Genomic DNA, 26,593 nt, shown 5'->3' on the forward strand with positions numbered 1-26,593 from the left:
TTTTCACCTCCAGGTGTCTTTAAGTAAGATAAAAAAGGATAAATGTTATCATGGCTCAGAGATTCAACATTAGATTCTCCAAGCAGATAGGAGATATGGGTACTTGTCACAGGTCTTTGCTAACTTAACTATTTTCTTGGACTGATGAGAAGCAGAAGGAACTGTTTGTCTACTCATGATTTCTTTCATTCTTTTTTGGTGCTCTTGGGAATGAGAGCTTCAGAGACAGGCAAATGGCAGTTTTAGAGTGCATATTCCAGTCTCTAAGCCTCTGCCTCTGTGAGGAGATTCTCATGAAGCAAACATCTCTGCCCCAGAGATCAGTACAGAGTTCAGCCAGTGCTTCACTGTGAATTTCTGACCATCTTGGGTCTTGTGACTAAAGTTTCCAATCTCCATGTGTGTGCTGGCACTTCTGGTTTTACGGGACACTACATTATGTCAGGGTTTTTAGAAGTGAAACTTAAGAGTAGGCTACAGCGTCAGTGTCTCAGGCGGTTCAGCTGATGCTGAGTGGCAGGAATATCTCTATTAATTCACTGACTATTCCACTATTAAGACAGAATCCTTGCTTGTGGCAACTAGAAATTGTAATCGACTTTCCTTTGGGCTGCTAGCTCACAAATAATAAAACGGAGACTTACTATTAATTATGAACGCTCGGCCTTAGCGTCCCACTAGCTCTTATAACTTAAATGACTTTAACCTGCTTTTATAAATCTGCATTTTACCATGTGACTTTTGCTTTTATTTTATTCTATATGTCCAACTCCCTTCAGTGTTTCATTGGCATCTCCCTGTGCCTTGATCATCTCTTACTCTTACTTATTTTCCCTGGGAACTCCATCTATACTTCCTGCCTAGCTATTGGTCATTCAGTTTTTAATTATGCCGGTCACAGCAATACACTTTCATACTGTACAAATATCCTTCAACAGGAACTTACCCTGTTTATATAAGAGTTTCACAAAAATTATGTATAAGAAAAGAAAGAAGCTGGAGAGATGGCTCAGTGGTTAAGAACACTGGCTGCTCCTCCAGAGCACCCAGGTTCAACTTCCAGCACAAACATGGTAGCTTAAAACTGTCTTAACTCCAGGTCCAGAGATTCTGACACCCTCATACAGACATACATGCAGGCAAAACACCAATGCTCATAAAATAAAAATAAATAAATTAAAAATAAATAAATTATATAAAAATAATAGAACGACAGCATAGGTCGGTTAGAATGTTGTGATATTTAATAGTCATTCTTTTCCTGCCAGATGTCATTTGAAGTAGAAGCTGCCTTGCAAGGAAGGGAATCCTTGTCCTACCAGGCTTTTTCTGTGTCATGACTCCTTTCTTTCTCTGTTATGTTCCAGTCAGCTCTAGATACCCTGTGTGAATCATATGCTCCCAAATGCCAAGGCTTCAGAAGGATTTTCTGGACCTTGGTGCACTGAACTGTGGAGATGTGGCTCAGCTTCCAGGACTAATTTCCAGACAAAATGAATAGAGAATTCGGTCTCCATGTATGGTGTGCTTTGCTGCTACCGACAGACAGAACATCTGAAACAATTTACTGACTATTAAAGGAGGATTAAGATGACAGAATTCTTGCTTGTACCAACTGGAAATTATTCTGCTTATATAATATTTTGGCTAAAATGGTATTGTGAAATTTTATAAGAAAAAAAAGAGACTCTAGGTTGGTGAGAAAAGGCCTTAGTGGCCAGGGAAGGGAAAGAAAAGGGAACCTACATCCTTTGAGGTGATGTGTGTGCACACTTTGCTTGATCTCATTATTCTTAGTTTATTTCTAAAGCTTTAAGGAAGGGATACAAAAGGGGTGTATATCAGCTTATAGTTTCACATCACAGTCCATGGTTGAGAGAAGTCATAGTGAGACCTGGAGGCAAGAACCAATGCAGAGACCACAAGGGAGTATTACTTACTGGCATGCTCCCAAGGTTTGCTCATTCTGTAATTTTCTTGCCTGGGATGGCACCACCTACAGTGATCTGGGCTCTTACACATTAATCACCAATCAAGATGCACCATAGGCCAGCCTGGTGGGGGCAATTTTCTCAGTTGAGTTTCTCTCTTCCCAAATGACTCCAGCTTGTGTCAGTTTGCTATAAAACTAGCCAGTACAGTCAGCTTGTAGAACCAGAATTCTTTGATTGAAGAAGAAGCCAATTCTTCTTGAGGAAGCACCCTATAAGAATAATACTGAAATTTGTACTATTACTTTTTCATCCCCCCTTCTTCAAAGGATCTTTTAAAGTGAGTTTTATTTCAGGATAGCTGTATACAAAAGAAAATGAAATAAGCATGCCATTCAGAAATTACTATACACTGTCTCTGAACTGATATTATTCTAGGTGGCCATCAATATCACTATGCCCAGCCAATCAGAGTAGGGGCTTATGGAAACCCAACAAACAGTATTTTCTCAAATTCTATCATGAAGGATCATTGAATTTTGTCAATGACCTTTTCTGCATCTAATGAGATTATCATGTGTATTCTTTAAATCTTAGTCTGTTTATATAATGGATTAGTTTGCTAATTTATGTATGTTGAGTCACCCTGAATCTCTGGGCTGAAGCCAATTTGGTCATGGTCGATAATCTTGCTGGTGTCTTCCTGAATTCTGTATGCAAGTATTTTTACATCTGTGTTTATAAAGAATTTTTACATCTATGTCTATAATTTTATTTCTTTATTTTTCCAGTTCTTTGTGTGTTTTAATATCAAGATAGTAGCAGCTTCATAAAAATAATTAGGAAGTGTTCCATCAGTTTATACTTTTTGGAATAATGTGTTTTTGAGGGTCGGGTAGTATTTTGCACTGAATCAGTCTGGCCTTGATTTTTTTTTCTTTTGCTGGTTTTAGGTTTAGCTGGGAGATTTTGCTACTTCTATTTCATTAGGGGTTATATATCTTTTTAAATAATTTGTTTCATCTTGACTTAACTTTGGTAGATTGTATATATCAAGAAATTCATTCCTTTCTTTGAGGTATTCCAGTTTGAAAGAATATTGATTTTTAAAATATGTCTTTATGATTCTCTGAATTTCCTCAGTTTCTGTTGCATCCACCCTCTTCACCTCCAATTGCTTGTATCTTCTCTCTCTTCTAATTAGTTTGGCTACTGATTTGTGAATCTTGTTGATTTTTCCAAAAATCCAAATCTTCACTTCATTGACTCTTTGTATATCTTTTTCTTTATTTCTAGTCATTGATTTCAGCTCTGGATTTGATTATTTCTCACTTTCTACTTTTTGGGGGTGCTACTTGTTTTTTTCTTTTCTAGAACATTTGTCACTAAGATATTAATACACAATTTTCCGGGGTTTCTTACTTTTTAAAATGTACAAATTAGTGCTATAATTTTACTTCTTAGACCTGACTTCCTTGTGTCCCATAGGTTTAGATATGTTGTATTTTCATTGTCATTCAATTCTAAAAGGGTTTAAATTTTCTTCTTGATTCCTGTCTTGACCCATTTTTCATTCAGTAGTGAGCTGTTTGGGTTCTCTGAGTTTGTAAACTTTCTAGTATCTCTGTTGTTATATACATATATTGTATATGTCTACAAAAATGTATTAACATATTTTCTTTTTCAGGTATAATAGGAATTCATAAAAATGTCAGGTACAATTTTATTAATTTCCTAAGATTTATCTTATTATTTAAATGTGTGTGTGTGTTTGAGTTTGCACGTGTGGGTTCTAATGATCATGGAGGCCATATATGTCTAATCCTGATCCCTATGAAACTGGTGCCACAGGAGGTTGTGGGCAGCCTCATGGGGTGCTGGGATCTGAACCTGGGACCTCTGCAAAAGTAATAACCACTCTTAGTTGCTGAACCCTCACTCCAGCCCCATTATTTGTTATTTTTTAATGTTTTGCCTTCACATGTAAATTACATGATTGCTTTTCTTTGAAGGGATGAGTTTTTATTCTGAAATATTTGACTAGTTAGGATATATATATATATATATATATATATATATATATATTTGTATGTAAGTTCGTTTGTACATATTAACCCTCTGTAAGAAAATGAGTAAAAGCAGCTCATGTTTGCACATAGGCCTGAAAGGTCTCTAAATGTTGAGAAAGATTGGAGAAAATACAGACAGAAAAAGCTGTGGCCTTTGGCCAGGATGTGGTAGAGTGAAATGTTGACTCTGCCTTTTTAGAAAATGGTATAAGAAGAGAAACATCACAGTTATAGTCCTTTGTTTTCTCTGATATAAAATTCAATCATCTGTTTAAGCAATTGAGACCCTTCCTTATAGTGAGTAAGAAACTCAAGTAAGAGTTTCCTTTAATGTCACCAAGATAACAACGTATAACACCATGAACTGGTTTCTGCACTGCCTTTGCCACAACCACCGTGATCAAACGGTGGATTTAGACACACTTCCAAAAGACTATGAAGATTCAGCTTTGTATTTCTAGTGTTTCTCACATAATAGAGAAAGAATCCCAGTTGTGTGGGAGGGATTAACTCTGTAGGTGGGGGTCAGCAGGTGGTCAGCTGAAGCAGGACCATCAAAGCTTAGACTGCAGCCACAAGCACAGTATAATGCTTAGTTAGTCTCCTTTTCAAAACTGTGTTCAATCTAAAGTTCACAAAATTTATTAATAGGCATTTTTCATAAGAAATATGAGTGTATTTTCTGGTGCTTATAAGAGGGAAAAGTGTATTTCGCAATCATGTTATTATTTACTGTGCTCCTCTCTTCCTGAAGGTGTGGTCCCCACAGCCCCTGAGCTGCCTACAGGAGAAATGGAAAATCAGACAATGTCACCAACTGCAGTATCTGATCCCCCACCTGACTACAATTCCCATTTTGTGCCAGGTAAGGTAAACTGCAAGAAAAATCTTCCTCCAGAACACCATACCAAGGCTGTGCTTCGGAGGGCACCGAGGAAGGAAGTTGTAAAAGTGAGGATAACATTCTCTGTATTCCTAGTGGACAGATGAAGAGAACGTTGTGGGAATGTTTGAAGATGCTACTGTCTGGTCCTACCAGGGATTGGAGGGGAGCTATGATTGATTAAAGCAGGCTTTGCTATATAATTTGATAGTTAAAGAGAAATGGAAATATGTATAGCAGAAAAAAATCCCTATTTCTTACACAAGTGTTTGCTAATCTCTGGTAAATGGCGGGAGGTGACAAAGAATTAGAAGGGCATAGCTGTGGGCACTGACTAAGGCACTGTGACATATATATTTTGGGTCTTAAGACCATTGATGGATACTCAGGAGGAGGGGTTCTCACACAGCACTGAAGTAAATTTTAGATAGTGTAGTCATTTTAGGAAGTAACTACACCATTTCCAAGAAGTAAATGTTGTTAAAATTAGGTTCTGTTCACTACGGAAAGCACTTGTTTTTCTCTGTTTCAAAAATAGGTGGGGTTGGGGAATTTAGCTCATTGATAGAATCTTGTCTAGCAGATGAAGGCCCTGTTCAGTCCCAGGAGACAGTCTTTATATTAAACAGGTGAGTTGAAAATGTATCCATTGACAAATATACTGCTAATGAATTGTCACTACAGTGAAGAGTCACTGTGATCACCGCCTAGTGGCTAGACCATATCCTTTAAAACTGGTTGATAGTTTCACACATGTGAATCTGGTGAATTGTGGTCAATCTCATTTGTTTTCATCTGTGTTACTCTTTTCCCCTTTACTCTTTCCCTGGAAGTGCCCTCCTAGTTAGATCCTTCTTCCTCTCCCCAACCCTCTGTGTGTGTGTGTGCGTCTGTGTGTGTGTGTGTGTGTGTGCGTGTGTGCGTGCGTTTGTGTGTGTGTGTGTGTCTGTCTGTCTGTCTCATGAGCAGGTAAGCCACAGGTGCAGTCAGTTTATGAATGCAACAACTGTACTGTCAACTAGATGCCTTTTTGCTTCATGCCTCCTTATCCCTCATCATAATCATGCCTCTGTTTTACCAGTGGGCACATTTTTCCTGGAAAGTCAGTGTTGTTACTCCTAGGGTATATTGCTGGGTAAGACAATTGATGGCCTCCCTGTCTCAGCAGCCTGTATAGCATCTTCTGGCAGTGTGAAAAACACCTATCAAGGAAGATGCTTCCAGTTCAGTTACAGCTAGATTTCTGTATCTATTTCTATATAAAAAGTGTATTGTTTGTATTTGGAGCAATAAGATTGCACCATCAAGTTCAGTTGTGGGACCAAGAGCAGTCAGTGGCCATAAACTATCTTGTTTTGCATGCCTCTGGTACCACATGAACAACAGCTCAGGGGAGTGTCAATTTTTTTGACATGAATTGTGTTCTTATAATTCACAGAAATAATATATTTGCAACATTTGGTTTAATGAAATTACTTAAATTCAAATGTAATTATAATTTCTATTATACGCCTGAATGTTTTCTCCAACCAAAAATAATGTTGTCCAGTATTGTTTATTGAAAGAATAGCTAAGAAATAAACCATTGTTATATGGCACCCATTTCAAAAGAAAAATGACATGATTTCTTGAAATGAAAAACAATGGCAATATTAAGGGTTATTAGGAATGAAATTCTCATAGGCAGTTTCTCACACTGCAATTGATAGGCGGCTTCATACTAGAGTTCTCTGTAGATGAATGTGAGGTCTTGTGGTTACACAAAGTTAAACATGGATTGCTTTGTTTCAGTTTGTTTTCCTGCAGAAAAAGTCAAAACCCCTAAGGGCAGTTTCCAACTGGGATGGAAGCATAGTATGCTAGTTTCTTACACATAATTTTACCGTTTTTTTTCCTTCTTCACTTTTAACATGTCCTTATAACAAAACTCACTCATGTATATAAATTGGTATACAGTTATAGTAATTTAAACACCATATTGAATAAGTCCTTAACATAAATTCTACTTTTCTTCTGGCTATTGATCACAAAATTTTACTACTTCAGGTGCTTTTATATTAAAAGTACAAGATATGGCTGTTAACTCATTTACATAATATAATGATCAGTATTCTTTAAATGAGAGTTTTGAGAATCTGAGGAAGGATCACTGACTTCTAATTCAGGTGGGTGCTCTTACACTCGTTCTTTTGGGAATTAAAGTTCATTCTTCATGATAAAATCAAATTCAAAGTGTCTCTCCTCTAGCTACTCACTTTTACTCTCATTTAGTTCTGATTTAAAATCATTTTTAATACCACTCTCAATCATCTAATTATACTATCAGTCTACCAAGAGCTTATCTTTATTCTTAATACTTAGTTTTCCAAGAGTTTTTTGGCATTCTCTTTGGTCCCTCCTGGCCCCCCTTCTCTTCAAACCTTATTTCTTTCAACTGTCTCTCATAAAGTGATCTTGACAATCCCACTAGTCTTGTATTCTTTTTCTTGTTGTTTTGTTTTATTATGAGACAGGGTTTCTCTATGTAACATCCCTAGCTATCCTGGAACTCTCTCTGTAGACCATACTGGCCTGGAACTCACAAAAATCTGCCTCCCTCTGCTTCCCTCCAGCTTAGTTTTTGGTTCTTTAAAGTACTTGTAAATCCCGTCCGGAGCCATGTCATCACTTACACTTTAGAATCAAAACTGTTACTTCCTGTAGATCATGTTATCTGCATAACTACAGGTTCTCAAACATAATCATCAAACCAACTTTGACACCTTACTTCGTAATTTGTACTTTTTCCACATGTTGGCAGCATGTAGGAGCACAAAACTGAAACTTTGGGACCTTTCCTTAATAAGCAGTCCACTACCAAGTCAGCACACTTTTTAAATATCAGTTTTAATGATTTCTTAGTTTTATTCTCTCTTTGTCGCAATTCAACTTCCTTTCTTTACATCTGTACTCTGGCAAGTGCCTCCTGCTTTATGTAATTTTGTAGTAAGGATTACAAATGGAAGCATCCATTCTCCATTCTGCTGGCACAAGCTTCAGGCTCTAAATGAAAAAGCATAAGGTTTGCCCACATTCTTACCTACCTTATTACTAGCCTAGTCTGCCAACACTCCACACTCAGTCCTTACTTCTTCAGAGCTAAGCACCCTTTGTACAGTTCTTCTGGTCTATGTTCTCATAAAAACTTTTGTCCCCAGGGAGGGTCACATTGAATGAGTCAGAACATACCTCATAGTCCATCTGGTCTGCATAGGTTAACAGCCACTCTTCTCATACCTTAACACACTGTACATTTTTCTGTGATTTCAGCATTTACTTGTTTTATAATAACCATTGCTTTCCCTTTTTTATAGTTTTATTGACTTTTATTACTTCTTTTTAGAAAAAAGCTTGCTTCACATGTCAATCCCAGCTCCCTCTCCCTCCCCTCTTCCCTCACCCCCCCACCAGCCCATCCAGCCTCCAAACCCTCCACTCCCTTCCCCATAGGGGATATCCAGAGTCTGTCATTTCATTTAGGGCATGGCCTAGGCTCTTCACCAAGAGTCCAGGTTGAGAGAGCATCCTTCTTTGTGGTACACACGAAGTCCATTTGTATGCCAGGGATAAATACTGATCTACTGTCCAGGGCCCCATAGATTGTCCAGGCCTCTTCACTGATACCCACATTCAGGGGTTCTGGATCAGTCCCATGCTGGCCTCCCAGCTGTTGGTCTGGGGTGCAAGAGCTCCCCCTTATTCAGGTCAGCTGTTTCTGTTGGTTTCACCAGCCCATTCTTTACCACTATGCTCATCACTCCTCCCTCTCTGTCACTTAGCTCCAGGGGTTCATTTCAGTGTTTAGTTGTGGGTGTCTGCCTCTGCTTCCATCGGTCACTTGATGAAGGTTCTAGGATGGCACATTGGTACCCTAGAGATGGGGAATGAGGCAAAATCTCCTGAACAAATTTGGAGCAGAGTGGGAGGCGAGTGAGAGATGGGAAAAAGACAGAGGGAGAAGAGGCGAAAGGAGGTCATGGGGGAGCAAGAAGGTTAAATTGGGGGAGAACAGGATGAGAAATACCATAATAGAGGGAGTCATTATAGGTTTAAGGAGAGATCTGGCACCAGTGAAACCCCTAGAAATCTACAAGGATGACACCAACAGGCAAACTAAGCAATAGTGGAGAGACTGCCTTAAATGCCCATCTGTGATAATGAGTTTGATGATGACCTTACATGTCATTGCTTTTCTTACAAGCATGAATATGCCCTAGAATTCCAAAGATGGAAATGTGTGTGTAGGTCTATCTGTTTCTAGCCTCAGTCATAGCTGATGATCTTTGAAGCTGATATGATGAATGTTTCCTAAATAATTCTTACTTCATAGCTGTGTTTTTGAGATAATATTAGGGAATTGATTTTGCAATTTATGACCTTATTAGTAAGCTTTTTATTGTAGATTGGGATGTCACAGATTCCTTTGGCTTCAAAAGCTATTCTTCTTTAGTGTCTACGCCACAAGGCTTTAAGCCTCTACAGAACTGGTTATGCAAAAAACTCTATCTTTTCTCTATTTTTTTGTTTAAAGAAATTTCTCCAGGCTCTGGGATTGTGTCTTTCTTGTACTGACTGATTTTCCTTAGCAGTGGTTAATCCTGCTAAGTAAATGTGTGTGTGTGTGTGTGTGTGTGTGTGTGTGTGTGTGTAACTTAAGGACTCAAATAGCTGTTATCACTAGAGTTGCTAGACCCAAGGCCCTCAACAGGATGCCCTAGTGAGTGTTCCCATTTTTACTTATGATTCCATAGTTGCTTATTATGCAGTAGGGATATAGATGTAATACACCTAAGAGTACAGTAAATGTTAGATAATGAAGAAATACAGATGCAGAAAAAGGATGCAGTCCAGCATCCCTTCTTGATAAAATCCCTGAGGAAACTACAAAATAGAAGAAACACCTCAATACAATCATAGATATATAGATTCCTTCTAAAATGCCCATTATACTAAACAGGAAAAAATGAGAGTATTTTGTCTTGTGAAGCAAAGATGCTCACTCTCTCCATCTTACTCAGTATAGTGCTTGAACTCTCAGCTAGAGCAGTAAAATGACAGAAAGAAATACAAGGACTACAAAAATGAATGGGCTAAATCTACGTACTCTTATTTGCAGATGACATGATTCTATATTTAAAAGACCCTAAGAACTTAATCAGGAAGCACTTAGCCCTAATAAACATTTTCAGCAAAGTAGTGTGATGTAAAAACAGCATTAAAAAAAAGGTTGCCTTATATAGACCAATTACAGCTTTCCAGGAAAATGCCATTCACAGTGACTTTAATATAATAAAACAAGTAAGAATAAAACCCTTGACCATGAAAGTTACAACCAGTGAAAACACTAAGGAAATAAGTGGAAGAAGACACAAAACCTCTAATGACCATGAATTGTCAGCTGAAGTTATAAATATGGCTATATTATTGAAAATGATTTTCATATTGAACACAATCCCCAGCAAAACCTCAATGTATTCTTCATAAAACTAAAACATATAATCCTAAAATGCCATAGTAGCAAAACTTTCAGAATAGGCTAAAGTTTCCAAGGCAGAAAAATAATGATGGAGATTTCAAATGCATAGTCTTAAATTGTATTAAAGACCTGTAGTCACAAATGAAATTTAACACCATATTTTACTGTCTAAAAGTTGCTGAGATTAAACACTGACCAAAACTAACATGGCCAGGTAAAGGGTTTATTTCAGTTTACAGGTCACAGTCCACTATTCCATTATAGATGGGAAGCCAGGGCAAGAGTTCAAAGCAGGAATTGAAGCAGAGACATTAAGGGAATACTACTTCTTTCCTCTGTCTTGCAAAGCTACCTTCCATGTACAAATCCCAGTAGGACCCAGGTTTACCATCCCAAGGATGGCACTGTTCACAGAGGCCTGGGCCATTCCACATCACAACCTCAATAACCAACCATGAAAATAGACCATAGATGCCCACAGACTAGTCTGATAAAAGCAATTCTTCAGTATAAGTTTCCTCTTTCCAAGTGTATCAAGTAGACAACCAATGATTAGTCATCACATAAACCAGTAGAAGAGAATTTTGAAATAAATCCAAAGATATAGCCTCCAAAATTGCAAAGTTGTCACAATCATACATTGGGTTTGTTTTGGGGGCGGGGACAACCTCTTTCAGCAAATGATGCTAGGGAAACAAATGAAATTAGGTCTGTATCTCTCACCCTGAATACACACATACACAAAAGTGGATCAAAGATGTCTGTGAAACTGCTGAAGAAAAACGCTTAACATAAAAGGCACAGGCAACATGTTCCTGAGAAGGACTTCACTATCACAGGAAATGCTCCCAAGAATTGACAGGTGGGATCACATGAAATTGAAAAGGTTCTGCACAACAAAGGCCACAAACAACAGAATATGCCAGCCTACAGAGTGTAGAAAATATTGCCAGCTACACAACCAGCAGAGAATTAGTATCTAGAGTAATAAAAAAAAGAACAAAAGCCTAGTCAATACATGGGCTAATGACATGAGTGGACAGTTCAGAAGAGGAAATACAAATACAAACATTCCAAGACACTTTTAACATTTCATTATGTGGGGGCAGTGGGTATAAGCATACAAGGGTCAGAGTGAGTGTGGAGGTCAAAGACCAACTTTGGAAGTTGAAGTTGTTTCTCTTTTCACTGGGTTCTGTGGATTGAACTCAAGTCAGACTTGTACAAATTGTTTGATGCACTTAGGCATCTGAGTAGTCCCTAAAATATTTGAAAAGGTGTTCAACATCCTTAGGTTCAATGATATGCAAAGTAGACTTCATTGGTATTCTGTGTTACTCCAGTCAAAATGGCCATTACATTTTTAGAGAGAGAGAAAGAGAGGGAGAGAGGGAGGGAAAGAGGAAGAGAGAGAGAGAGAGAGAGAGAGAGAGAGAGAGAGAGAGAGAGAGAGAGAGAGAGAGAGAGAGAGAGAGAGAGAGAGGAGGAGGAGGAGGAGGAAGGAAGAAAGGAAGGAAGGAAGGAAGGAAGAAAGAAAGGAAGGAAGAAAGAAAGAAAGAAAGGAAGAAAGGAAGAAAGAAAGAAAGACAACAGCAAATGTTGGAGAGGATTCAGAGAAATCTTCATATACTGCTGGTGGTCTGAACATGTAAATTCATGCAGCCATGTTAGAAATCACTATGGAGCTCTCAGAAAGATGAACAAAACTGCCATATTATTCCTGGTTGTGTACCTGAAGAACTCTAAGTCACAGTGCCACAGAGACACTTGCCTATATGTCCATCAACAATGGAACTAGCCTAAATACACATCAACAGATGAATGGGGAGGAGGACGGATGTAGTTTGATAGAATACATATGGGATGCAAAAACAGAAAAGCAAATGATTTGGAGAGGAGGGATGCTGTCACGGAAGAAGAAGGGATGAGGGAGTGATGGGGGAAGTCTTTTTGTATATATGTTTCCCTTATTGGTTGCTGAATAAAACATTGCTTGATCAGTGGCCAGACAGGAAGGATAGGCAGGACTACCAGACCAGGAGAAGACTGGGGGAGGAAGACAGTACTAAGAAGCCTAGATATCAGCCAACAGTTTATAAATTAATAAAAGTCTTAGTGTGTTTATTTGGGGCTAATTGGCTTCAGAATCAGGCTGGAAAGAAACTTCATCTACAGGGAAGCCTAGAGAAGGAAAAAGATGACTAAGAACAAAATAGAATGGCTTGTGTGTGAAAATGCTCTATGAAAAGAGTACCAAAGTAGTCAGAATGTTTGAATTCTCCTTTAGCCACATACTAGCTGTGTCCTTCAGTATATTATTCAATCTCCGGCCCAAAAAGAGAGACCAGTGCAAATATATTTAATCCCAGCACTCAGGAGGGAAACAGAGGCAGGTAGACCTCTGTAAGTGTAAAAACCACCCCATCTACAGAGTTTCAGGCCATCTGGGATTACAAAGTGAGACTGTGTCTTTAAAAAAATGTTCATATCAAATGTATACATGGATGTGATGATAGCAGTGTTATTATAATTACCAACAGGAATACAATCCAAGTATCCTTGAATTAAAGAACACATACCACGTGGTATATTCCATATTGTAGCATATTGCCAAGTCATATAAAAGAATAAAGTACTGAAAACACTATAACATGGATAGAAGATGAAAACATGCAGATCGAGAGAAACCTGGCACACAGGTTGTATACTGTACACTTTCATTTATGTAACATGCCAACCCTAGATAAATCACAGTAAATGGTTTCAAGAGTGTTTATGCTCAGTAAAGGAGAAGCTTCATACAGTGAGAGGCTACCTTGCTTCTCAGTGTGCCAAAGGTATAATTATTTCACAAGTTTTAAGATGATCAGATGAACTAGTATGTGAATGATCCCCTTAGTACACTTGTTAATATATGGGTATACACTAAGAGACGGAAGGACATGGTTTCTTTAAGAACATTTTGCACGGGTATTTTCTATTGTAAAAATCATATAACTTCTAAATACACTAAAGTTATAATACTTTCATCTGTTTGATAACACAGGCCCTGGTGGACTAGCTGTCCCTCCACCTGCAGGCTTGCCTATGGGACACAACGTTCTGCAGTATCCCGGTGCCATCCCCTTGTACCATCCCACTGGTGGCGCCCATCCTATCCAGTACCAGCCTGGCAAATATCCTATGACGAATCAGCCTGCTCCGGTAATGTGGATGCCAGGGCCGGCTCCTATGCCCAGCTGCCCTCCGGGTCTGGAATACTTAGCTCAGGTATCCTAATATATCTAAAGCACTTTTCCTGTGAAGTGTGACCATGGGGTACAAACAGGAAACAAGATGCTGGCAAGAGTGAATAGGGAGATGGGTCACTGGTGGCAGAGGCAGGCTTGCTGAGAGCCGTGATGGTGGATTTACAGGTAAACAGTGATAACAAGGATGCATTCATAAGATACATAAGTTTGTTTGGAAGCAATAGAGTTGACTTTCAAATGATTCAATATGGCTTTCTCAAGGAAATTAGAGAATTAAGAATGAGAGTCACAAGTAAAATGTTCATGTCAAGGAAAACAGAATAAGGAAGGAGAGAGCACCAAACAAGGAGGAACGGGGGCGGGGGGGGGGGGGCTGGCACAAAATGTTCCACTCATGGCTTCTTTTCAACATCTCAGATCCTTCAGCACTCCTGAACCCCTTAACACATAAGTCTAAGTATAAGATGTTACTTCAAGCCAAAATCCATGTCTTCATTATACAGCACAGTGACTTCCCAATTTCTTGTACATATAAATCACAGAGCCAAAATAAAACCTAGTGTGATATACAGTTTTTGTATGAATGTTATCTAAAACCTGCAAAAAAACTTGTTGTTCAAAATAAGATTAAACTAATTGTGGAAATGCCTTCAAACTTATAAATCTTGTTTCATTTTTTTGAAAATGGAAGCATTTAAATACACTGTTTCATAAGGCATCCCAATTTTATGTGTTCTAATTTAGTTAAACCAAACAGTCTTGGAGTTGACATGCATCAGTTTTTTAGTTGTCTGTGTAGGAGGGACCTGTGTTGAAAATCATAGATAGACTGTTGCATTGCTGATATATGAAAGTCAACAGAGTTAGATAAAAACATTTGAATTTTACATGGATGAAATTTCTTGCTAAAATTTCTTGAGCAAACTTTTGATGAAATATAAAATCATTTCATAGAAAGCAGTAGATGCATTTATTATTCTAAAAGGCTTTCAGAGTCACACTAGAAATCTCCATTCCTATACCCAGTGAAATGGCCTTTTGAAGTATGAAATATATTTGAAAAGGGCATCTCAATTTCTGCTTTTACTTTGAGAGCAAATTTGTGTATTAAAAAAGATTTATTTATTATGTATACATTGTTCTGCTTGCATGCATGCTTGGACACCAGAAGAGGGTACCAGATCTCATAGAGGAGGTGATGCTGGGAATTGAACTGAGGACCTCCGGAGAGCAGCCTGTGCTCTCCAGTCCATGTGTATCTTTTTATGAATTCTATTTTCACTTTTAGGAATTATTTGAGTTTAAAATGAATGAAAAAGTAAAATTTGGAGCCAAACAAGCCTGGTCTTTCTCCCTTCACTAACTCTAGCCTTGCAGTCTTCACTATCCATGAAACGGCTGAATCAAGGGCACACTATCACGTTGTGGGAAGTTTTGGTGGATAAACTTGAAATGACCATCATGTTGTTGGCACACAGAGGCATGTCCTACAGATGCTAGCTGTGGACATTCTTAGTTACTCCCTCTGGTGTCATTTCCCTGCCAGGTGGTCTGAGGTAACAAGTACAGACCATGTGATACTTCGTTAAGACGTCCAAGGACCCTTGTCCATTCACTGAAGCTTTGGAATATTTCCAAAGCCTTGTATTTGCCTGTGACGCCACGTGTTTGTCTAGTCCCTCCTGGCACAGCACCTAGGAAACTCCCGCATCAGCAGTAATCAGAACATTTTGCCCTTCAATAGACACTTTTACCACATAGTAAATATTTTTCATTTTATTTATGTATTTTAATTTCTTAGTATTTTACAAAAGGAGATGCAAACAATTGTAGAAGCCATTTTGATATCTTATATGAAACGATCCCTTATTAATTTATAAGTTTTACATTAAACATGGATAGTCTCCTCCTGTATCCTTTTGTAACTAATCACACAATATCATCCATAGTCAGTTGTTTTTTATCTTGTTACCGCACTCACATATCTTTCATTAGTTAATGAATTTTGGTGCATTGCAACATTTTAAACAGCTTTCTATGATCAGCGATTATGAATGGTCTAATGACATAAATGATTTGTAATTACGTTGATTAAGATCTGTCTGTCCTAGAGGAGATGGTGTATATTCTGCTGGAATGTTCTAAATTGGAGCAGATAAAAAATCCATTAAACTGTTCAAAGTAATTCCAATACTGTTCAATTAGAAGTTTCTCTACTGGTGTTCCTCACTTTTCTTTTCATGAACTGCTGTCTTAGAATGTTTCCTCCCTTTTCTCCAGACCCTACTCACCTTGTGTTACCCTCATGCATCCCTACTAAAGTATGCACTTGGGCGAGAACCTGGTATTAGTGAATGAAGGTGAATGCAAATCCATATGTTTAACCTCTTGAGAGGTTCTCTGGAAATAATGTGAAGCAGAGGTTCTATTCAGGCTTGCTTTGGTTTGTTCACCTTCCCAAAACCACAAGAGCATCACATGTTGTATCTAGTCTATGTTAAGTCATCCTGACTTGCTCCCACATGAGCATCTCAGAGAAGTTGACAGGGAAATAACTTAAGATCCTTTACATGTACCTGGGTTCCTGGACACATTATAACTGTAGCAAGCAGATGTTTTCCTGATGTCATTCAGCTCTCTAATTTTTTTCAAGAGAAAATTTCATTTATCTGTAATTAGAAATAAATATTTCACAACATACAATTAGATATTGTTTTGTGATTAATCACTATGCTTTGTGTTCAATTTGAAACAATGAAAATACATCCTGCATATCAGACATTTAGATTATGATTCATAATGATAGCAAAATTACACTTACAAAGCTTGCTCTCTGATTTTAATGTGGAACTACCTGGCCTCTGCGAATATCTGTATAATTGGATGCAGATGAGATAATCTCAAGTGATTAAATTTTTAGATTCCATTCCATTTTCAAAGAGGTATTTGGCATCAGTTGATACATTTTAGTCATTTTTATTTTACTTCATGCACATGGGAATTTTGCCTGCATATGTATCTGTGTGCCACTTCTGTCCTGGTAGCCATCAAGGCCAGGAGTGAATGTCTGATTCTCTAGAACCAGAGTTACATGTTCACAACCATGTGGATTCTGGCAACCAAACACACATCCTCTGGAAATATAACTGGTGTTCTTAAGGCAGAGTCAACTCTCCAGCCCCTCATTGATACGTTTTAATTTTGTGTCAATCAAATTCTTTTGTCTTGCTAATATTAAAATTACTTCTGGCTATCTGTCTTCTAATTGCTTTTGTTCTGTCCCTACAGTTGGACAACATACATGTTCTTCAGCATTTTGAGCCTCTGGAATGTACGTATAATTATGTATTGACTAGCACTGTGGGTTTTTGTTGTTGTTGTTGTTGTTTTATTTTTTTGTTTTGTTTTGTTTTGTTTTGGTTTGGTTTTTTGAGACAGGGTTTCTCTGTATTGTTTTGGAGGCTGTCCTGGAACTCGCTCTGTAGACCACTATGGCTTCGAACTCACAGAGATCTGCCTGCCTCTGCCTCCCGAGTGCTGGGATTAAAGGCGTGTACCACCAATGCCCGGCTTTGGCACTGTGTTTTAATTAGCAGTATTTTAATCAGATGGAAATTTGTATTATTTTATACCTAGTGCCTGATTTTATGTCGATGAGCTTTTAGTAATTCAAAGACAGAAGACTATCCTCTATTACCTTATCTTCACAAAAGCAATAAAAATGAATTTTCTATGTAGTTTACTCCCTATACTGATGGTTTTAGACTCAGAAAGGACTGACATCTAATCTGCTTAGTCCCTGGTATCATTTGTCCAGTTTTCTTCCTCCACATTCTTCTTATCCAGATGAGCACAAGAATAAGTGAGAGGTGAATTGAGCTAGCTAGAGCCTCCAGTCCCACTGCAGTCAGTGGCAAAGAGAAAACAGAATCTAAGACTGCTGAATTCTAGTCTGTGGCTGTTCTATGGAAGTCTGGATGAATGATCTCATTCAGGTGACTCTACTGATCTCAATTCCCTGCAGATTACTCACTCTCTCTTGGGGTAGGAGCTGGGCATACCCCTCTGGGCACCATACAGGCCTTTGGTTGTTCTGGATTTATTTTTTCATCCCCAAGAACCATATCCCTAGTCATTTCATCAGTTTCATGTGCTGATTAATTCATGTTCTGATGTGTGATGAAATTTTTCTGGATTCTTTTATTCATGTGGAAAACTTTTAAAAATAATTTCATATTAAACTTGGCAATTGTTTTAAACTTTTAAAATACTCAACCCTCATGGATCACATGGTTGTATTTCACCTGAAAATTTTTTAAAAATCTGTTTGCTTTCAGTTCTAACCATAGTTGTTGTTGTTGTTGTTGTTGCTGTTCTTCTTCTTCTTCTTCTTCCCTCCCTTCCCCCTCCTTCCTTTTTTTTTTAAAGCCAAGGCTTCTTGAGGCCTATTTTGACTTGTTCTAATCTAAGATTCTTTTGTCATTCTAACTTTTAGTTATGACAGGTTATGAAACTAATAATAGATATGATATCAAAAACAACATAGACCAGATGGTGTACATTGTAAATGAAGACACAGATGACTATACCAGGAATGCCTATCGGAGCCTACGACCCTTCGTGCTCCGGGTCACTGACTGCCTGGGCCGAGAGATCATGACCATGCAGAGGCCTTTCCGATGTACCTGCTGTTGCTTCTGTTGCTCCTGTGCAAGGCAAGAGGTCAGAGAACAGGAGTGGAATAGACACTTGCTTCCTGATCTGCCCTTTACAGTGTGGTTGGTCTTCTCCTTTATATACTGCATGGGATGGAGATTTCTGGCCCTACAATTCAGAACAAAACTAAAACTGGGTAGTGGGGAGGGAGAAAGCTGTCAAAGAACAGAATTTCAGTTTTTCTTTATCTCTTCAACTGAGAGGTGGGAGTCAAGTACAACTTGAGTCTGTTCTGTGAATAGCTATTTTCAGATGGATTAGGTTACTTACAGTGATGGACTATAGTCAGATGGTATGTAATGGTACCAACATATTCACCATATGATAATTTGGGAAGTGCTTTTGATTGTGGTACCCATAACAGCCTACACCTTTATGCCAAAAAACTATATAGTCTTAGAAGTAGATAGAATGCCAGACTGAAGTGCCCTGGCCATAGCAGAGCTAGACCTACAGTGAAAATGCTCTGTATTGTGGTTTGCTATCTCCCCTGTGATGTATGCAAGCTCGGAAAAAAATTACTTAAAAGAAAACTGCACGTGTCACAAGCTCTGTGAGTTCATGTGCATTAGTCCTGTTGTCCTGGAGGATGCTGTTTCCTTAGAGTCATCACCTCTGGCTCTTAGAATTTTTCACATTCTCTTCAGAATAGGTCCTAAGGCTTGAGGTCCGGGGGTTGATGAAGACATTCCATTTAGGACTGAGTGCTCCAAAGTCTCTTACTCTGCATATTTTTCAGTTGTGTGTGTATATGTTGATTCTCATCTCTTGCAAGAAGCTTCTCTGATGAGGGTCAAGTCATGCTCTGATCTATGGCTATAGTAATCAAGCAATTCAGCAGTAATTAAGTCTGTTCTTTATCCCACAGTAAAACATGAACTCATTTCTTTAGAGTGCTTTTGGAAACACAACCCTGAAAATGGCCCCAGGGAAACATGAATCTGTACCTAACATAAAGCCCCCTTTCCCTAGAATGACCAAGATTATGTCCAGGTGTGTGCACATGAATGACATAGTTGTGCATTGTGTACATACAACATCATAGCTTCTGTTACTTTTCATATGCAGCTGGAAGTGCAATGTCCTCCCGGTGTCACCATTGGATTTGTTGCAGAACACTGGAACTTATGCAGAGCCTCTTACAGCATCCAAAATCAGAAGAAAGAGAGTGTGATGAGAGTGCGTGGTCCATGCGCAACCTACGGCTGTGGTTCAGATTCTGTTTTTGAGGTAAATATGTATAAAAAGAAACGTTGCTTCTGCATTTTCCGTTATGACCTCAAAACACCCTTGTCTTAACCAGTTTTTCACGTGAAAGATTCAAGCGGCATGAAGAAAGGTTAATTACAAGTTTTCACGTGGTTCCTCATGGTTACTTGATATTTTCCACAATGTGAGTGGCACTGCCTTTTTAAAACTTTTTTTCCCATTCAGAACCTTAAACTTTTGGGAGTAAACAGCCTGATTGGATCAATAATTGTTCTTGATATATATAATTTTCTCGAAAAAGAGTGGTCTAATAAAGCAAAGAAATACCAGCTTACAGGCCACAGCCCAAGAGAACCTAGGTAACAAAGAAGACCCTGAGAAGAGACACAAATAAATCTACCTGGGGGGGGATGGGAGACAAGATTCCTGAGTAAACTGGGAGTGGGGGGACAGGGGTAGGGTGGAAGGGCAGAAGGGAGGAGGGAAGGGGAATGGAGAAAATGCATAGCTCAATTTAAACATTTTTCTTTTTTTTTTTAATAGTTCCCAGGGACTGCCCAAGAAATTGTTAGATTAAAGCCTTGAAGTTTGGGAGTCTTTCTCAAAGCCTTTTAACAGGATGAGGCTTGGCATATACTAAACTTATTCCTTCTCCTGCTTCCCATGCTGCAAAGCTTTCTAGCTTTTATTTTCTATCACCATGTAATGTAATGAAACATTGCTCACTTATTGAGAGTCTTGTAGAAAATGTTAGCAAACCAGATTACCACTGCAGATTGTGTGTGATCATTCCATTACTGAGGGACAATGGAAGCTTTGCATGAGGTGTTTTTACTGTCAAATGCCGGGTTTCCCTCTTTTAGAAGCTGAAGCCCATTTTTATACATAGATATACTCAGACAGGATGGGTTTGGTCCACAGAGGCTTGAGTGGTGTTCACTGTATAGTATGGATCCCATAGTTTTGTTTAGAGGTCCCCTTGGTTGGAAGTGACTTCCCATTCCCAAATTTTCACCCTCTGCTACATTGTCGGGGCCCGAATATGACATTTCTGTATTAGGCCTCAGCTTAATTCCAGGAGCTCGAATCTCCTATTGTCTTTTAGATGCCAATGTCAGCTGGTTCCCTGCAGATGGCCTGGCCACATGGAGAATGAAGTTTGTGTAACAATAGACCTAGGCCCCTCACCCATCAAGGGGGCTAGTGGGATGTGCCTGGGAGCCAGTGAGACATACCTGAAGACTTTGAGGGTTTGTGTATGTGCATTCTAGAATCATCTCTAGGGTTAAAGGAAGTGTTTCCTCATCAGACATGATAATAGATATCTTCTAGCAGTACATCTGCATTTAGAAAGTTATTTAAGAGGTAGCTTGAATAATTGTCTCCAGTATGGACTGAGAGCCCTCCTGAAACAACAAGATGTCTCTGTCTTGTTCTTAAAGCTGCTGTGTTGTGTTGGGTAGCTAGGACTTCCCTGATCCACACTCCCCCACTCAGGGTCAGACCCAGGGCTGTTTGGCTGGTTCCAAACACAACCCCAAAGACATCAGTCCAGGATAGATGACCTCTGTGGCGTAGGACTGATACAGGCTGGACCCCGGCACTACATAAACTAATTTAATCATCAGTACAAGCCTTCTGACAAAGTCCTCAGAAGGTATCTTTAAGGATGAGGAAAAGTCACTAGACTGAGGGTTTTAAGACACATCCCAGCTCAGTTATGAAAAGTTTCAGAACACTCAATCCTAGGAGTCCTCATTCAAAATCATGGTGTTAGTGTTTATTCCTGCATTATATATTATAATATCACAAACTGCTTCTAAGAAAAGGACATAGACATGTCCCTTGATGCTTTTCAGCCATCCTAAAGTCCCACTCTTGGCATTGCAGGTCAACTCTCTAGATGGCGCATCTAACATTGGCAGTATTATCAGGAAGTGGAATGGCTTTCTAGCAACAATGGGAGATGCTGATCACTTTGAGATTCGCTTCCCTTTGGACCTGGATGTGACGATGAAAGCAATGATCTTCGGCACTTGCTTCCTCATTGTAAGCCTTCCACTGTGGGCTCATTTCTTCTGATGAAAAGCAGTATTCTACAGAAGAGATTCATTTTGAAACTCAGTCAGCTTCCGTCTGTGCCACCTCTAGGCACAGGTTTGGTGCTGGGTACCTAGGTTTACTCATTTGGAGCAGGAAAAAAAATACTGGCATTGCAGAGTAGAGTGATGGATCTTAACTGAGAAAAGGTTGCTGGGCACACCTGGAAGGTGTTATACAGACAGTGTATGCAGAAATCATCATTTCCTTTTGTTATTTTTCTCACTGCTTCAAAGCAGCTGTCCTGTGATAATTAGTATAATAACTAGTATATATATATATATAGCATGATAATTAGTATAAAATAACTACAGAGAGCTGCCTCTTTCCTCTTGCATGTTAACTGCAATCATGCTCATCACTGTTGCATCATCCTTAGTTTCACTGAGATTTTTCCTCCAGTTAACGATAAAAAGTTTAATCGGTCATGAATATGAAAAGCATATTATCCACCTGCATTCTCACACATTAGCTGTGCTCACTAATATTTTAGATTTATTTACTTTTACTAGAATAGGATGCTCACATGATAAATTACAAAGGCAATATAATATATGAATTAATGTAATTATTTCTATCTATCTGTCATCCGTTTCTCAATCTAAATATAATCTTCTTTCCAATTTCAGGACTTCATGTACTTTGAAAGGACTCCTTCACGGCATTCATCAGGATAGAGGGATCAAGCAAAGAGTCAGTTGAAAACAAAATTAGGGAAATATGCATTGGTCTCACAGTCAGCCTTCGGTTATTTGCAAGTATTTTTCTCTGGCTTGAACACTGCTTTTACTGGTATAAATTCAAGGATGCAGTCAGGACACACGTCCCAGTCAAGTATTTGGCTTCTTGGGACACTAGCTTGTTCTGAAAAATCTGCTCTATTAGCCAAGTAAACATATACAATGCAAGCAATCAACAATAGTCACGTGAGCTATGGGAAAACGAAGCCCCTAGTCCTCACCTTAACAGGTAGTAACACATCTTCTGTGTCTGTCCCTCTCTTCTTTGTCAAGAGTGTAAACTTGATTCCAGGTTGGACTGCTACTCTTAACCTTCATCTTTAGATCCTAAAAAGGCACACACAGAAATAACGTGCTTTAACAAGCAAAGCAAATACTTTTTGTGGTCATGTATCAGAGGCTTATTCTGCAACAGTCATAAAAGTGCATAAAGTTCTCAGTGGGGACTCGGATTTTATTACAAAATAATGTGTATTCTCCTTGTAGTTCAGTTTGTACTTCCCACAAGTATTTCCTCATCTCTTCAGCTGGGCGATTTGGAGCCAGCTATTTATGAAGGCAGGATGAGGCTACTACAGAGAGTTGACCAGAGCCACAGACAAATAAGATCTTCACATATTAGGGCTTTGGTGCTGGAGTACTAACCTTGTACATTCACTTACTTGGCACATTAAGCGTTCATACACACTTCATATCTGAATTTTTATTCTGAAGTCTAGGATTACGTATTGTATCCTTGTAACTCACTTGGCATTTTTTCAAAATCAGCCTAATGATCAGGATGTCCTAATGACAAAAAAAGTTTATAAAAACTGAATGCATAAATCTTATCATTACTTACCATTGCTTGCCTGCTTTCTATGTTAAACAGCTCTTTACACACAAACAACAGGAAAACGCAGTAAATATGTTGCCTTCAACTTCTCTCCAGATTGTCAGTGAAGACTATGGAGACTCAATCGAGTACTTGTACGTACCAAGGATGGTGTGTGTATGAATACACCAATTAGTGAGTCTCTCACCTTGGCTTCCTATCTGCACGTTGACTGTGTTCTTTCATGGATATATTCTTTTAGAGCTTATTTAATGAAGATTAAGTGTTCTTAGGTTGGGTTACCCTGAGAGAAGAGGCTTAGCTCACTGCCCTTTTTGAAACAAACAACAGGTGCTTCACTTTTAATTATACTAATCTTTTCATGATAAAGATTGTTTTATTGCATGTTTTGTAAAAATTCTTTACTTGCCGCCGTTCATTTTTATAAAAACTAAGATATATGAATTGTTTTTAAAAACTAAATTCCTTATTTTTAAAATGCAACTCCAATAGTAACTAGACATACCCACTTTCTGTATTACTATCTTATATTTTGCATATAAACCAGATAAACAGAGCTCCTGTATAAGCTTGTCATTTTACCCACCCTGGCCTTATGTTGATAGTCAGGTACTTTACATCTCTGTTTCATATTTTAGTGTTTGTGATACTAATACTTCTCCAACTGAAAAATTCCTTAGGCATAATAAAGTGTCATATTTTAATGTAATTCGTTCAATTTTATTGTATGAAATTGACCAAAAACTAAAAAAAAAAGAACTTTTTTTAAAGTTGAGTATTTTCTTGTACCCTGAGGCTTCTTAAACCTTTAAATAAATATGTAATAGAACTAGTGGTGAGATGGTATTTGATTTCCTGAGTTGTGACTGAATCTGAATGCTTTCTAGAGAGATTTTTAAAGTAATTTCTTATAACTTACTAAGCTCTTTTCATTCTTGTATGGATTTACTAATTAATTCCTGAGGCACTGAACAGTAATAACTAACATTCCTTTTTAATATTTTTGTCAATTATTTGGTAATTTAATAAATTATTTTGTCATATCCACCTCTCCCACTTTCTTCTCCTCCATCCACTCCCACATCCTTATACCAAATTCAGATCCTCTTTTTGAGATTTCGCATAGTACTGTATTATATCTTTTCCATCCCATTTTCTTTCCCCACTAAATTCCTTGTTCCTCCCTCTCCTTTTCAAATTTATTACCTCTTCTTTAGATAAGACACACACAAGCACACACCTTCACTTGCACACAAATAAGCATGCACACAGCATGATAAGTCCATTTAGTATTGCTCATATGTATATGAGTTTATGATTGACTGCTTGGAATTGGACAATATATGAGCAGCTATGAGAAGACAGATTACCCCTATTTTAACTGCCATTTATTGCCAATAGTTCTTTATCTATGGATAAAGCCCTTTGAGATTTCCCACATCCATGTAGAATGTCAATTAGTATGGTTATTGTGTAGGTCTTGTTTAGACCACCATGTAGTTATGATGTCTTGAGTGCAGCTTCCCTGTCATATGTAGAAAATACTATTTCACTTCTAACCTTGATGTTCTAAAGTGCTTATAATCTTTATGCCCTTTGTCAGAGATGTTCCCTGAGCCTCAGGTGTAGAGTTTGTGTTGTAGATGTATCTGTTGGCGATTGGTACCCTGTGGTCAGATGTTCTTTTCTCTGAAGAGTTGTGGATTTCTATGATGGTCTCCGTTTGTTGCCAAAAGAAGTTTCTTTGGCTAGTGTTTAGACTAGTTTTAGTTTTTGTTTTTTTAGTCCACCATTATCTCTAATCAAAGAAGCTCCTTTTTGCAGCACACAGAGACTGTTACAGAGATCCATAAGTGGTCAAAATACAGAGAACAACTGAGTGTCCTATGGTCAGCCCCAGTCAATATTTGACTGTTATTTTTATCAAAATGCCATATATGAGTACTATATTTAAGTCATTTCTGCCCTACACGCTCCCCCCTTTGATATCTTTGTCCCTCCCACTCCACATATAACACAGCTCCTATGCCTGTGACTCCAGGAATATCTCTGAAGAAGAGGCAAAGGATAGAAAGAGCCAAAGGACCAAGACATCTGCTGTGATATATTCTCTTCCAAAAGGAAAAAAATAACGGCAAGAACATGAAATGTAGTGGTTATGGATAAGGGCTAAGATGACTTGTTGGAAGAGTAGAAAGTGAATATGATCAAAATATGAACATTATCAAAAATATCAAACAATTAAGGTACTATTTTGGAGACTCTTCTTTAGGAAGTGAGAACTATCCCTATTTGTCTTTCTATCTATCTATCTATCTATCTATCTATCTATCTATCTATCTAGATCCTTGGATGCAAATGGGAATTATACTCATTTAAGAAAGTGTCAGTCACAGGTCCTTCTTTAGAGCCCACAACATCACCATCCTTGGGTAGTTCATTAGGTTTACAGTACTAGACCTAAATTCCCTCCTGTTAAGCAGACCTTAAGTTCAATTAGACAGCTGTTGGTTACTTCAGGATTATAAATGCCACTATAGTGCCCTTAGGTATATTTTGGCATTCTGGTCCTTGTTATGGTTTCTAAGCATTACAGCAGTGTCTTAGGTAGGGTTTCCATTGCTGTGATAAAGCACCACAACCAAAAGCCACTTAGTATGAAAAGGTTTTATTTCACTTCAACTTAGTTGGGGCAGGAAATAAGAAACTAGAGGCAGGGACTGAAGCAGAGGCCATGGAGGAGTGCTGCTTACTGGCTTGTTCCTTATGGCTTTCCCTGCCTGCTTTCTTATAGTACCTAGGACCACCAGCCCAGAGGTGGTACTGTCCCAGTGAAATGGACCCTCTAACATCAATCATTAATTAAGAAAATGCCTATAAACTTTCTGGCAGGCCTATCTTAGGAGGCATTTTCTCATTGGAAGTTCTGCCTAAATGACTCTACCTTATGTCAAATATCTATCCAGCACATGGTGGATAGGAATATTGATTACATTTCTTCCTTGGCAGCTCATACAGCAACTTTCAATACTTTGAAAGCTAAACCTCAGGAATAAGGCCTCCATGTCAGATCCAGCTCAATCCCTCCAAGTCTTTTGTCTTAAGTGTATGGTATCTTCAGCAATAGGGTTTTACCTTTTTTTCTAGAAGGTACCCATGGGTAACAGTGCCCTTGTTGGTTTTGCTGTCAACTTGACACAGGCTAGATTATCTGAGAAGGAAGCACGACTGAGAAAATGCATCCATAAGATTGACCTGATGGCAAGCTTCATAATTAATTATTGATGTAGAAGGACCCAGGCATTTTGAGCAGTAGCATCACTGAGCAGGTAGTCACCATCCAT

General features: G+C 38.4%; 1 protein-coding gene across 1 annotated transcript in view; it reads left to right on the forward strand.

Moving 5' to 3' along the window:
* The window catches only part of Plscr4 (phospholipid scramblase 4), a 40,047-nt gene extending 15,969 nt beyond the window's left edge, over positions 1-24,078 (forward strand). Inside the window, exons 2-9 of the mRNA XM_005080719.4 lie at positions 3,619-3,646; positions 4,755-4,865; positions 13,445-13,668; positions 16,938-16,980; positions 18,145-18,371; positions 19,434-19,595; positions 21,465-21,623; positions 22,304-24,078. Of these exons, the coding sequence (XP_005080776.1) occupies positions 3,640-3,646; positions 4,755-4,865; positions 13,445-13,668; positions 16,938-16,980; positions 18,145-18,371; positions 19,434-19,595; positions 21,465-21,623; positions 22,304-22,351 (981 nt within the window). The 5' untranslated portion in view covers positions 3,619-3,639 and the 3' untranslated portion in view covers positions 22,352-24,078. The remainder of the gene's footprint in view (positions 1-3,618; positions 3,647-4,754; positions 4,866-13,444; positions 13,669-16,937; positions 16,981-18,144; positions 18,372-19,433; positions 19,596-21,464; positions 21,624-22,303) is intronic.
* The last annotated feature ends 2,515 nt before the right edge of the window (positions 24,079-26,593 follow it).

Source organism: Mesocricetus auratus, unplaced genomic scaffold (assembly GCF_017639785.1).
Source record: "Mesocricetus auratus isolate SY011 unplaced genomic scaffold, BCM_Maur_2.0 Super-Scaffold_100691, whole genome shotgun sequence".
Lineage (NCBI taxonomy): Eukaryota > Metazoa > Chordata > Mammalia > Rodentia > Cricetidae > Mesocricetus > Mesocricetus auratus.